Raw genomic sequence first — 15,000 nt, forward strand, 5'->3', positions numbered from 1 at the left:
TAGGCAACAAACAAGGGCCGCACGAAAATCCCTTTGTGAGTTTTTAAGACGAAGAAGACAGAAAACACTCGGCCATGCCAAAATCCCCTTCACCCCCTCGCTTCCCCCCCCTCCCTCCCTGGACTTTATCCCTTTGCAATTTTCCTTTCTTTTTAAGACTTTAAACAGAGAGAGCATTAGGAGCCCTCCCCTCTCCGACGCACGTACGCGTGCGTGTGCGCTCTTTGATGCCGGCCAAAGCTCCCCTGGCATTGTGAAGGAGGAGATAATTCCCCCTTTCCCCTCCTTCGCCCCCCCCCCAACCCCTCCTCCTCTTCTTCTTCATCTTCTTCATCTTCTTCATCTTCTTCATCTTCTTCTCTCTCATCCCCGCTTTTCTGCATGGCAACAAATAAACAGGTCTAATTAGACCTGGGGAGGCCCCCATTCAGCGCGCTGACACCGGGAGATGGATGCCGAATCTTTTCACGCCGCCCCTTCGCCTTTGTCTTTGGCTAACGCTTGGTGACATTTTGATAGAAGATTTGGTGTCGGGGCAGAGGGGGCCGCATGCTGCGGGGAGCGATGACCTTCTCGGAGGCCCTGGGCGAACAGGCGCGCACGTGCACGCACGCACGCACGCACGCACGCGCACCCACACACACACGCACACATAGATGCAGTCCTCTGACTTTGCCGTTTGACTTTGCAGGATTTCACCCTCAAGGACCCAAGTCCTTGAGGGTGAAGGTTTTTTTCCTCCCCTTTCTATTAGGGAAATAGTTGGGCGCGTGTTCATGTTTAAGGAGTCTGACTTGACATGCAGACCGTCGCTTCACGGGGGAAAGTTTAAATTTGTGCCGTAATGACATGGTTAACAACGTCGTACTAATCTGTCTACCAACCCTGGTTGCCATCTGTTTGTCTTTGGTCAAACAATTTGCACAGTCGTCAGAATTCGACATTTCAGCGGTGGCATCCTGTCCTGCAGGCTGTGGTTCCCAACTTCCAACCAGTTAGAGAGAGAGAGAGGGGGGGGGGGGGACGGAGAGAGAGACGGAGAGAGAGAGAGAGAGAGAGAGAGAGAGAGAGAGAGGAAGAAAGAGGGCTGGTTAAATAAATAAATAAATAGATAACTGAAATGTGGAGAAATCCCCTATTTTGGAATGCATATCTCTGGGAGCTACTGAGAGGCAGATGGGGGGGGGTGGAGAGACAGAGAGAGAGAGAGAGGGACAGAGAAACAAAGATCCAAGGAGTGTTTTAGACTCTCTCTCTTTCTCTCTCTCTCGCTCTCTCTCTCTCTCTACTGAACTAGCAGTGTCCAAAGCAGACATTCCAGGGCTATTATTTGTCTCTCACTGGATCTGATCCGCCACTTAAATCACCTCAGTGTGTGTGTGTGTGTGTGTGTGTGTGTGTTTGTGTGTGCGCGCGGGCGTGGGCGTGCGAGAAGCGCGTGCGCGGCGGAGGGACATGCTTAATTAAAAAACAGAGGTAGGAGCGACTGAGGCCATCTCCTTTGTTCTTCTGTGAAAAGAAGGGAACTGTTTCTGCAGAGTGGAAAAACCTGGGCTCCATTGTTAGTCTCTCTCTCTCTCTCTCTCTCTCTCTCTCTCTCCCTCTCTCTCAAATAAAAGAAAAGGAGTGTGGTTGGTTAGCCGAGCGAGGGAATAAGCCAGTGGGAGGGAGGGAGAGAGAGAGAGGGGGGGGGGTGACTGTGTGACAGGAAGGTTTCCGAGCACAACAGTAACATGATCTGCCGAAAAAAAAGAAAAAAAAAAAAAGAGAGAGAGAGAGAGAGAGAGAGAGAGAGAAAAAATAAAGTCTGAAAAAAGCTTCACCTTTCACGCTTCTGCCGCGAAAGGTGTGAAAGTCCAGCCTCCGCACAACACGAGTGAGAGAGAGAGTGAGAGAGAGAGTAAATGTTTACTTCCTGGCAACACGAGATATAATCGTCCTTTATCCCGAGTAAAGGTTCAGAGGAAGTCAACGTCGGCGGAGCCCGAGGAACCGCTTCAGTCCCGAAACGGGTCAAGGGTCACGTGCCGATCGCCGTCGACCCCGTTCGGACGACTCTGCGCTTTTGGACTTTCCTCGCCGCCGCCGCCGCTGCCATGTTGAAATTCTGCGCGGGCGGGGCGTGTGTCGCAGTACGTGTGGGCGGACCGAAGACGTCCCCGGCCCTCTGGACCTCATTAGAGCTGCTGCCGGCGGAGTCGGACGGAGCCAGTCATCGCAGTCATCACGCCCCGACCGTATTTGTTTTTGTGACGCCGTTAAAAAAAGTGTGCGTTTGCGTGCGCTCCGTCCCAGAACATCGCGGGATGACCGGGTTCGGGCCTCCGCTCCCATCGCCGCGCGCCGACTCCTCAAGCTCGCGCGGTTGAAGCTTGAGGTTTTTTTGCCCGTGACTTCTGGGCATTTTGGCGTTCTTTTTCTGTTTAAAAAAATTTTTATAAAAATTTATCAACCACAACCAAGTGAATACTCAATTTGTAGAAAAAAAAAAACCAAAAGGATGGAAATGGCATCGTTGATAGTACCAGCCAGGATGGACAGCGTGAGCAGTTTAACCCTCGTTTTACTGAGTCGAGTGTCGTGAACCAGCGCGTCCTTCCCCCTTTTGCAGATGATGTGAGGCCGGGGATGCGTATACACATTCACTCTCGCATGCGTCTCCACACCCACACACACACACACACACACACACACACACACACACACACACACACACACACACACACACACACACACACACACACACACACACACACACACACACACACACACACACACACACACACACACACACACACGTCGTGCCCCCCTCCTCTGGTTTTCGGTGAATCGGGCTCCGGATGGGTCCCTGGATCCCCTTCGCACCTGTATTTATAGATGTCTGGTGGGGATCGGATAAACCCACCTATAATGCTGAAGAGGGTCAAAGACGAGCTAAACTAACACATGCTAAATGGATTAGGGATTACTTCAAACACTTTGACACAGGCAAGTTCACCATTACCAATAGGTGAGGGCGGGATAACGCCAGCACGGCGCAGTCCGATTCAAAAACAAAACGCGACGACCCCCCCACGTCCGGTCGGGTCTTCCGACTCCGACGTCGTCTTTTATTTTCTCAGGCGCAGCGATGGGGAAAACAGACATCGATTTGGAGCGGCGTAAATCCAAACGCAGGTTGGCACGCCCGCATGCAGAAACTCCTTGTTTCGCCGTGCCACATGTAAACAGCCCCCAGCCTGTTTGCATCAGGACGGGGGGGTGGAGCGGGGTTGGGGGTGATACGTCAGTGCCAAACACTTAACACGTTGGCTTATCCGTGAGACATAATTCCGTACTTAAAGTGTTAGGAGATGCATAATTCATACGCTGCAGTGTTTTATGTCCAAGCCACAACTCAAAGGGGTCCTGCACCCCCTCCAACGAAACGAGCAGGGGGTGGAGGCGCGGGGGGAGGGGGGGAATGACACCGGCGACGAGTCATAAATCCTGTTCTACGGGGGTCGCATTAGCTTTCAAAACCTCTTGCTTCCGAGCAGATTTAGCCGCAATCACGTTTTACACCGTCCTCGGCGAGGAGGACGCGCGCTCGTGTAAAAATAAAATAAAGCTGCACCCGGGCGGGCTGCGGGAGAAGGGCTGCATGGCACCGCTGTTTTTCGGGTGTGGGGTAAGTGCGGTGGTTAATTTATGGGCACACGTGGGGAAAAAAAAAAAAAAAAAAAGGCTCCTCAGTTGTGTTGTGTACTTTTTTTTTTTTTTCTCTTTCTCATAAAGTGTCAGATGCATTTTGTTTTCTTGCTTTGAGTCAGGTAAAGTGTCATGAGATTGTAGATGAAACACGTTTTTAGGATGCAGGGAGGAAAGGAAAAAAAAAGCTCACAGACATATAAACACACTATAAATACACTGACGCACACACACACACACACACACATACAGACACACACATACACACACCGGGGACACAGCTGTCTTCCTGGCCAAACCTGTGATCTTCACAGGAAATGCAAAAAAAAAACAAAAAAAAAACACAGGAGAGAAAAGCTTTAGCGTGCCTGAAGCCTTTGTAACGTACGGTGCGCCCAGAGTGTGTATTGGTGCACGCACCGTGCAATCTCGTAACCGAGCACATATTTTTGCCGTCTGCGCTCCTTCCTTATCCTGTAAAAAAAGGCAAAGCTAATTGATGCCAATGCCTCTGGTGTTACAAGCGTTGGTTAGCACCCAGGAAGCTGCGAACGTGCCTGTGAACACAAAATGACTTGTTTTGGGCACCTGTGCCTGGAGTCAGATGGCCCTCGCAAATAAGTCTTAATGTTTGTTTTGACCTCCTTGGTCTCCCAGAGGGGTGGGGTTTAATCCAATGAAAGACAATTTAAAGCAGAGGCATCAGAGTAATGGGCGTTTGCCTTCGTGCGCACGTTCCTCGTTTATGTCGTAAGTAATTCATACCACATAGATTTCATCAAGGCTAAAAACTTTATTTAAAAAGAGGAAAATAAATATATGTTTTTACCTATATGTTTTTTTACGTGTTCGATCCGGGAAACAACCCCTGTACACATAGATAATCACCAAAATTCATTTTCTGCTATTCGCAAATTGTGTCATTATTATTATTTTTTGTATTTCCACCGTTTTTATAATCTCACGGTGTGGAGAGGGCACGATTTCTCCATTTTTTTAATCTATCACCAGAGCCCAATGGAGTCATCTCTGGGATTTTATAGATTAGACTTGATTATAACACACACACACACACACACACACACACACACACACACACACACACACACACAGCACTCACAATGCAGCGCACAGACACACACACACACACACACACACACACACACACACACACGTGTGCGTGTTTAATTTCATTCCTCACGCTTTTACTGTCCTGCCTAGAGGCTTTGTTTAGTCCTGGATTGTTGCAGATTAATCCTCTAATTGCTTTGCAGTTCTGTAGTGAAAGAGAGAGAGCTGAGAGGGAGAATAATGCGGCAGGTGGGTTGGGCTGTCGGCTCATTTACACGTGAGTATCTGAGAGACTCTACCGTTACTGTATCAAGTGTAGAAACAGCCGTCCGCTAAGAGCATCCCTCGTTTTTAACTGCATTTAGCTTAGCGATATGAAAAAAAAAAGAAAAGATTTTCCGCGGCGGGAAGGCAAGTGGCCGTGAAACCGCTCCCACTGTTCCATCTCATTTTCTTTCCCCGGTCTTCCCTTCTAATTCCCGGCAGGTGATAGAAAATGACATCTCCTTAATTGCAAAATCAAATCATTGTTGAGTGCTGTTTGTGGGCTTAGGAGGTACTCTTGTGTTCTTTTGCATGTGTGTGTGTGTGTGTGTGTGCGGGTGTGTGTGCGTCCGTGCGTACATGCGCGTGTGAATGTGCCGTGTATGTGTGCGTGTGCGCGCATGTGTGCGCGTGCGTGTGCGTGTGTGTGTGTGTGTGTGTGTGTGTGCGTGTGTGTGTGTGTGTGTGTGTGTGTGTGTGTTGTGAACCGTGCCATGTGTGCCTCTTCTGAGAAGCCAACAGATTGAAGTAGTGAGGGGTTGAGAGATGGGCAGCAGCCAAGGTTTGATAAGATCTCACTGGTATTCAAAACATCATTCCCCTCTCTCTCTCTCTCTCTCTCTCTCTCTCCCTCTCTTTCTTGTGCATACTCTCCCCCTCTCTACTGACTGCTGCATTATAATGGTTTGAATCTTATGTTTTGTGTTTTGGCGAAGACAAATCTACGACTCCCTGTCTCCTTTACAAAGTTGAGCTCCTGTGGGTGTTATTCCTCTCAACTCCTCCCAGTATAGCTACACATGCACGCGCACGCACACGCGCACGCACACACACACACACACACACACACACACACACACACACACACACACACACACACACACACACACACACACACACACACACACACACACACACACACACGCGCGCACACACACACACACACCGCAAACACAGATGGTTACATCATGATATAGGCTACAGTGTCCTACTTTCCTCACAGAGTGACTACCTCACACCTTTCGGACATTAACAGATGAATTAGTACTACTTAATTAGCGGTCCCTATCTGGGAAGAGCAGGCCTAAGCCGATTTAGCCACTTAGCAAAGACTCCTGCAACAGTATCAATGATTGCCGCATGTTTCAAGCCAGTCTGCCTCACCTCTTAATAGAATAGTCTGACGTTTATGCAAATGGCCCTGTTGACCCACTTGGGGCTGTCCAGTGGTCTTCTCCTGTCTGAGCACCGGTCTTCCATTGGTATTTCCCAAGCAATAGTGCCTGCAAGATACAAACTGAAGACAAATTGTTCCACAGAAGTTGTCGGTTACATTACATTCAAGAAAAATTGATTGATTATCGCTAAATATAAATTGAAGACCTGAAGCAGGTTTCATATTGATTTGGGATTAACCACCTGAATATTTGTTGTTTGGTGTTTTTTGGATGATTTACTAAATGTCTTCTTTGTCTTTATCCTCTCTCCTTCATCTACTCAGGTCCCTATTAGGCTAGATGAGATGAGAGCCCCATGTAGTGGTCGTCATGGCAACTTGTGACTCTCCCCCTATGGTGTCGTCGCGGCAGCAAGAACATGGTGGCCAGAAGCCGGACGCTGCTGCTGAAGACAACTCTGTCATCGCCATGGAGACCCATGTCGCCAACAGCAGCAACGCCAACAACAACCGTTCGTCGCCTGTTGTCGCCGTCATTGGAGAATCGGAGAATGGCCTTGGAGATTCTGCTGTGAGCCCGTTGAGGTCCACTGCTACCCCCATCGCTGTTAGTGTTAGTGCAACCACCGGCCCTGTGTCTGAACAGAGCCGGAGAGAAAGCTTTACAACCGGAAACAACGGAAGTGTTACCGGGACTTTACCAGGAGTAGGAGGAGGAGCGGCTCTGGGTTCGGACTGTTCTGCCCCCGCCACCTCTCCAGTGGTGCCCGTGAAAGAGATACCCTGTAACGAATGTTCTAGTTCCTTCTCTAGTTTACAGAAATACATGGAGCACCACTGCCCAAATGCCCGCCTGCCTTCGGCAGGAGGTCGTGAGGAGGGGGAGGACATCGAAGGGGTTTTAGGGGACGAGAGTGAAGGAGAGGGTGAGCGTGAGGGTGGTGCTACAGGGTTGGGAGAGTTGAACAGTGAGATGGAGATGGAGGAGGAGAGTGATGTGGAGAATCTGTGCGGAGAAATCGTCTACCAGCCCGACGGTTCCGCCTTCATCTTGGAGGACTCCAAAGAGCAGTATGGCGGCCAGGGGGGACTCCCTGGGTCTCTTCATTTCAGAGGCCTACTGTCCCCCCAAGCCTTCCCCAATGCCCAGGTCAGCAGCGCCCAGAGCAGCCTGAGCCCTAGGGGAGAGCGGTCAGAGCAGTCCACTGCACCCATGTCCTTCTACCCCCAGATCATCAACACCTTCCACATCGCCTCATCCCTGGGGGGCAAATCCCTAGTGACCGATCACCCCTCTTTCCCAAATACCTCAACTGGAGGGCTTATGGGTTCTGGTCCAGTGTTGCACAGTTTCCGTGTCTACGACCTCCGCCACAAGAATGACAAAGACTATCTGATGGCGGATGGCGCAGCCAAAAACTCCTGTGTGTCCAAAGATGTCCCCAATAATGTGGACTTGTCCAAGTTTGAGGGCTATGTTGCCGATGGGCGGCGGAAGCCTGTGCTGATGTGTTTCCTGTGCAAGCTGTCATTCGGTTACAGCCGGTCCTTTGTGACGCACGCTGTTCACGACCACCGTATGTCCCTGAATGAGCAGGAGCAGAAGCTGCTGAGCAACAAGCATGTCTCTGCCATCATCCAGGGCATCGGCAAGGACAAAGAACCTCTTATAAGCTTTCTGGAACCAAAAAAATCCCCTAACTCTGTGCTACCCCACTTTCCCACACCTGCCAACTTCCTAGGGCCAGACCCAGGGCTCCGTGGCTTGTGGAATGCGTTCCACAATAGTGGGGAAAGCGCTGATACCCTCCAGGCAGGCTTTGCCTTCCTGAAAGGCAGTGCTAGCAGCTCCTCCAATGACCAAACCCCCAGAACCCCACCCATGCCAAAGGCAGAGACCAACCCAAACCTTGCGGAAGGCGCTGGTGTCCGCAGAACTTCAGGCGGGAGTGCTGCTGCTGCTGCCACTCCTGGCAGCCTGGAGGGCCGGGACACTGATAGAGACTGTAAGGGCCACGTTAGGGACATAAGCACTTTGCATCCTAACGGGCCAGACCTGAGCCAGTACCCGTCAATCAAGCGGGAACCCGGAATAATGGGTGGAGAGAGCCCAGAACAGGATGATGACACTTCCTCTAATGGAGGAGCAGTGGAGATGGAGGCAGATGAGGAGGAGGAGCATGCCATGAGCTTGGCAATGTCAATGACAGGCCAGCAGGCTGACAGCACCATTAGCAAAGATTTCCCTCTCTTAAACCAAAGCATTTCCCCCCTGTCCAACAGTGTGCTGAAGTACAACAGCGACAGCAAAGGCCATGCATCCGCCTCCTCTTCCTCTATGCCTCTGTGTGAGGAGCTGGAAATGGAGAAGGGCCGTATGTCTGCCTCCATGGCAGCAGCTAGAGATCGTGAGAGCAGCAGTGACTCCACAAGCGAAGCCCTAGCAGGCCGGGATGGCCCCTCACCCTCCTCCCAGCCCCTCGACATGATGATAATGCGCAGAGACGATGAGAGTCCCGGGGCTCTACACCAACACATGGGAAACCCCGGCACCCCAGGGACGCCTGGTACCCCAGGTCCAGGTGAGGGGTCCCCAGGCAGTGGGGTGGAGTGTCCCAAATGTGACACGGTCCTGGGGTCATCACGGTCCCTGGGTGGCCATATGACCATGATGCACTCACGCAACTCCTGTAAGACGCTGAAGTGCCCTAAGTGCAACTGGCATTACAAGTACCAGCAGACGCTGGATGCCCACATGAAGGAGAAACACCCAGAGTCTGGAGGATCCTGTGTGTACTGTCGTACAGGCCAGCCACATCCACGTCTAGCCAGAGGAGAGAGCTACACTTGTGGATACAAACCCTTCCGCTGTGAGGTATGTACACCTCCTTTTCATTTTCCCCTTAAATATATTTTGGCCAATACCTGGTTAAAATTATTATATAATGATTGACTTACATTTAATTAAATCAAATTCACAAGTTGAAGTATACCTCATCCAATTAGTAAGATAAACATACACATCTGATGAATTAATTATGCAGTGAATTTTGACTGTCTTCATTCTGCTCTGTAGGTGTGCAACTACTCAACTACCACCAAGGGCAACTTAAGCATCCATATGCAGTCAGACAAGCATCTGAACAATGTCCAGACACTCCAGAATGGCGGTAGCGAGGTGCAGTATAACCACAACCATAACCATGCCAACCCTGTGCCTAGTGCCAGTCTAGGTGGGGGTTGTGGTGCACCCTCGCCGTCCAAGCCCAAACAGAAGCCTACTTGGCGCTGTGAGGTAATGAGCACAAGCACACCATTATTTTAGAGATGTGGTAGCAACACACTGATTTTTCTCATTGCACTGTCAACACAATAGGACAGTTATCCTCATCCTGCGTCATGTTCGGCTATTATTTATTGTCTTTTTTTAGAGTATCTACTCGGGTTGCTCTAAACAGTGTTTCTCTCACATGTGGTTCATAATAATGAACTCCTATGAAATATTGATGATAAATTGCATGAGAATACTGAACTGTTCTTAGTAAGGGAGGGTTTGCTACAGGCACATTTCCAAAAATATTTCACCCTCATTTCCCACTCCTGGCTTGGTATTCTTCCACTAGGTGTGTGACTACGAGACCAATGTGGCACGAAACTTGCGCATCCACATGACCAGCGAGAAGCACATGCACAACATGATGCTCTTGCAACAGAACATGAAACAAATCCAACACAGTCTCCACCTGGGCCTAGCCCCAGCCGAGGCCGAGCTCTACCAGTACTACCTGGCCCAGAACATGGGCTTGGCAGGCGTCAAACTGGAAAACCCGGCCAACGCTGGCGTGCCAGATGCCCAGATGATGATTAACCCATTCCAGCTAGACCCGGGAACCGCCTCCACACTTGGATCAAGCCTCGGTGAGCAGTTTGGGGGGCTTTGAAGGTTAACTGGAGCTAGTTAAGCTCAAAAGGTGTTTTCTAAATATAGGAAGAATACATGGAAGAAGCACACATAAAAAAGACCCGAGTGACTTTGTGTGACAAAGTGCCAAATCTTTGTGTCTTTTCCATATTTTTGTGTCTGCTCTTGCATATCTGTTTTCTTTGCTCCTCTGTTACCATCTAGCTTTTATCTGCTGTATTTCATCTATATCCGGTGCTATTGCCGGATTGTTTTATATATTTCTTTTTGCCGTCTCTTTCCGCTTTTTTCTCTCTGCTTTCTCCCGTGTTTTTGTACTCTGCTCCTTTTTACCCCACCAGCCCCTCATGCTTTTTCTTATCTCTGCTCTCATGTTGTCCCTCTGTCATTGTCTCCTTTCTTCGACCCATCTCGCTGATTAAAAAATGATTATGAGATGCCACATGAGAATTATTCTTAATCTTTCATTCGTAATTTTCTTAAGTCAGCCTAATCCCCATCCTATACTCGCTGCCCCACCTTCGTTCGCCCCTCGAGAGAGAGAGTGTGAGAGAGAGAGTGAGAGAGAGAGAGAGAGAGAGAGAGAGAGAGAGAGAGAGAGAGAGAGAGAGAGAGAGAGAGAGAGAGAGAGAGAGAGAGAGAGAACACACACAGCAGGAAGCGGATTCCCGTAGGAGTGAGAGAGATTTAACATTGACCCTGCAGTGTTACACCCACTCCCCCCTTCTTCTTCCGCGCAGTGGAGGTCACAGCCCAGATGTACTCGTAGTGAATTACTGTGATAACATGCAGCTCCCCATAGCGAGAGCAGATGTACATAGGTTTATTCGCCGCTAGCTCCATCCCTATGTATTCACAGGCACACTCGGGGACACATGCGCACACCCGCACACGCACACACACAAGGCAGTATGTCCACATGTCCATGCTGATCCACGATTAGGAACACTTAGGAGGTTACAACATATTCAGACTGTGTGTGTGGAATCTGGTGGTTTGCTTTGATCACAAAACTACACACACACATGCACGCATACACACACACGCACACACACACACACACACACACACACACACACACACACAGACACACACAGACACACAGGCTTCTGGTTTCATCATCCACTAATTAGCCGATTTCAAACTCGGTCGTAAAACAGAAATAAAGGCAGAGATTGTACAACTGTTAAGTTCCCGGTTCTCCAACCAAAAGGCTGAGTCAACAGCAAGAGACGCACTTGGCTTTGGTAACGTGTCACGGAGAAAAAGAGACGGAGAGGGATCAAACAAAAGCTTTAATTACATTTACATTAATGGCGGATCCTATTCTTTTTTTTGTTCTCAGGTGGGTGGGCAGGGGAAACAAAGAGAATGTGTGTAATGTATTGATCAGTTTTTCAAGTCTCCCTGTGGCACGGAGAAGCCCGCGGGCCCGAGGCTGCCATCCCGCCATTGCCGAGTGTGGTAATTAAAGCTATCTGATGAGCGAGTTAGCAAGTTGAAGAGGATGATTGTAATTGATCCTGATTCAATCCTATTAGGGTTTTTTATAGGCAGAGCTTTGTGGGGAGCCCTAGTCCTCTGTGAGGCTTTATTTTATCAAATCCTTTTTGTGTGAACGAGGCCTACAGAGGGGACTCGCTCTCCTCTCAGCACCTAATTTCATTTAATAAAAGGCAGCCTTTGCTCATTCTCTCTATTCTTCATCCCTCCCTGTGCATGAGAGTCTTTTATGTCTGTCGCTTCATTGTTTTATTTCTCTCCTCTTTGTTTTACGTCCAGGGCGCCGACCTCCTCTCTCTACAGACTACCACCTGTGTAATCCTTCCCCTGCCCCCCCTGCTCTCCCACCTTTCCAACATGCCCTCCGCTCTAACTCGCTCTCCCCTTTTCCCTCCATCCCTCTCTCCACAGTGAGTAATGACTTGGCAGCCGAGTTGCGTCTGTCCAGCGGCCAGCTGATGGCGGACGACCTATCCCTGCTGTCCTCGGGCGGCATGGGGGGCATGCCGGCGCCCGACCCGTCACCGCTGGCCTCGTTGTCCCCGCCCATCAGCGACCCCTCGCTGCGCCTCTACCAGTGCGCCGTGTGCAACCGCTACTCCACCGACAGCCTGGAGGCGCTCAACGCCCACGTCAATGCCGAGCGCCTGCTGCCCGAGGAGGAGTGGCGCTGCGTGGTGGGCGACGTCTACCAGTGCAAGCTGTGCAGCTACAACACGCAGCTGAAGGCCAATTTCCAACTGCACTGCAAGACGGACAAGCACATGCAGAAGCACCAGCTGGTGGCGCACATCAAGGAAGGGGGCAAGGCCAACCAGTGGAGGTTAAAGTGCGTGGCCATCGGGAACCCTGTGCACCTCAAGTGCAACGCCTGCGACTACTACAGCAACAGCGTGGACAAGCTGAGGCTCCATGCCACCAACCAGCGGCATGACGCCGCGGTCCGCCTCTACAAGGTAAGGAGGCCTGTCTTTCCTCCAGAACTTTTAGGTCCTGATCTATGAACTGTGTGGAAAAACACTCGAGATGTTCCACATTCTGCTCCTGTCAGAGGGACATGGGTGCAGATATTCACAGTGAAAGCTTTCAGCTCACCTAGCCACACTTAGACCTTGTAACGCATCTTTCTTTGGGAAAGTGTGCAGTCGGCTGCCCCATCGTTTTTATTTTTTATTTTGCCTGGTTTACGGTGAAGGGAGAAAAAAGAGGAGAAGGGATGAATAGAAGAAAAACAATGACTCCAAAGTATGCGTCTTTGTGACAGAATTGACTCTTTCAAAAATACCCTACATCCTTAAATGAGAAATTGGCATGCAAGCAGAAAGACAGATGTAGCGATAACTCACGGCCCCAGATGGACTTTCCCACGGTCACAGGCCGTGTCGTCTTGGTTTGCTAGGGTCTCTTTCTGAGTAAATGGGAGATTATCCCGGCAGTGGGTCGTCACGAGGTTGGCTGGCCCCGTCACCCATTTGAGCGGCCAAATTAATCAGCAGACACTTGCTTTGCTTAACTCATTAACCCTCTTCAAACATCAGGCTGCTTCGAGGAACATCCAACATGGCGGAAGCGATACTTGGCATCCGCCTTGACCCAAAGCCACGCCAGACTCAGAGTTCGCTCTTCCACTCAATAGATGATGATGTTGATTTAGCCCCTTGGACGTCTTCTTTGGCCGAATTAAATGGTCGAGGTCTCAACCTACAGGATCAAGCGCATTACATTAATGGGGATTTGTTTACGGCCATAGGAAACATTTGGCAATTGTAAGTGTCTAGTGTCCGTGTGTGGGCGTGCTTCACACACAAGGGATGCGGCATAAACCCTGAAGTCTTGTCCTGAACAAGAGAGCGGTTGAACTTGTCTTTTTATTCCTAACGACACAGAGAGGGGACTAATACTTAAGGCCATGATGATGCAGGTTTAAGCTTAAGTGCCTATGCCAGTGCTGCCGATTATTGGCCTCCAACTCCTGAGGTTACAAACTATTGGATCAGATTGATTAGACTAACCTGGATCTCTTTACTGACACAAGGAAGTGTTTGCGCGGGCAAATGTCCGTGTGCAGTTACCTGGGCGCATGCATTTCAGAGCGGTGAGCTACTCCTGGCAGCCATCTCAAAGTTGATTGAGAACAAGGGAACAGCCAATTTTTTTCAGGTTTCATTGAACATTGGCAGGCATTTGATTGTACACACGCGGCTTTTTACATCGCTCGATGATTGAAGATCATACCCAAGCCGCACAATCACCACAAGGAAAAGTTAAAAAAGTGCGTTTTCGTCTCGCTTTGTTTCTTAATAGAAGACGAAATGGTTATTCGGGCACGCAAAAAAAAAAGCGCCGCCCCCGAGCTTGGAGAATGCAGCGTGAGTGGGTGATTTGGCGAAGGCTCAAGAGGTTCATCTCGATGCCCGCTGCATGCACCCATCCACCCCTGTACCTCATCCACCCCCCCAGCCAGACCTCAACAAATCTGTTCCACAGATGACGCATAAAATGCTTCTGGCAGGGATCCCACCCTTTTTACCCTCGGACATGTGGTAGTAAAGCAGAAAGGGGCTCGGGCTCGGTGGGGGCGGGGAACGTACGAATGGTGGAGCAAGAGTTAAAAAAGTGTGTGTGTGTGTGTGTGTGTGTGTGTGTGTGTGTGTGTTGGGGGGGGGGGGGGGGGTGAGCGATATTGCTTTATTTGACCAGAAAAACACCTCTCCTTTTATGTATTGGCGGAGGTGAAAAGCACATGGGGATGGAGGTAGCTTGGCCGGCTGCACAAAAGAGCCAAGTGTTGACGACTTCACCATCTGGATTTTTCTGGAAACACAGAATATCTTTATGGCGGGGGGGAAACCATTTGAAGATACAAACAAAAAGCATATTCAGGACATTTTATGGTTTCTTTTGTAGCAGCTAGCAGCGGTTCAGAGGGGAATTGGGAATTTGAAAGAGAATTTTTTTTCTTCTTCTCCGGACATTGAAACGGCGGGGCGGGGAAATGACATTAGCAGTCCGAGGGCCCGAGTCGTCCCATGTCGGGGGCGCAGCAGGTGGTGTAGGAAGTAATAGTCCTTATATGGGCATATAGCGGAGGGCTTTGCTCAATGCCATTAGGCTGAGAGGCACTGCTAGGAAATCTTAATGTTTTTTATTAATTTAATCGTAGTTTTTTTCCATCTCTTTTCAATCCTTATCAGTAAATAATTGTGTAGATAATCTATGAGAAAAGCAGTGAAAGCAGGAATGAAAAAAAAAAAAGAAAAACAGTATTTTCATCTCGCTTTTTAAATATTTGCTTAATTTCTCACAGTAAGGAAGGAATGCAGGCCATTGCTAATCACGGAATCTCCAGAAAATCACGATATCTTTGCAACTG

At 49.6% G+C, this 15,000-nt stretch overlaps 1 protein-coding gene across 1 annotated transcript in view; it reads left to right on the forward strand.

Annotated features, from left to right (window-relative positions):
• Positions 1-6,572: 6,572 nt before the first annotated feature.
• The window catches only part of zfhx4 (zinc finger homeobox 4), a gene marked incomplete at its 5' end in the record, with an annotated part of 69,098 nt that continues 60,670 nt past the window's right edge, over positions 6,573-15,000 (forward strand). The window contains 4 exons of the mRNA XM_080020713.1: positions 6,573-9,077; positions 9,279-9,497; positions 9,826-10,120; positions 12,039-12,583. Coding sequence (XP_079876839.1) covers positions 6,573-9,077; positions 9,279-9,497; positions 9,826-10,120; positions 12,039-12,583 — 3,564 coding nt within the window. The remainder of the gene's footprint in view (positions 9,078-9,278; positions 9,498-9,825; positions 10,121-12,038; positions 12,584-15,000) is intronic.

This window comes from Zeus faber (assembly GCF_960531495.2).
Source record: "Zeus faber genome assembly, chromosome: 19".
In the NCBI taxonomy this organism is placed as follows: domain Eukaryota; kingdom Metazoa; phylum Chordata; class Actinopteri; order Zeiformes; family Zeidae; genus Zeus; species Zeus faber.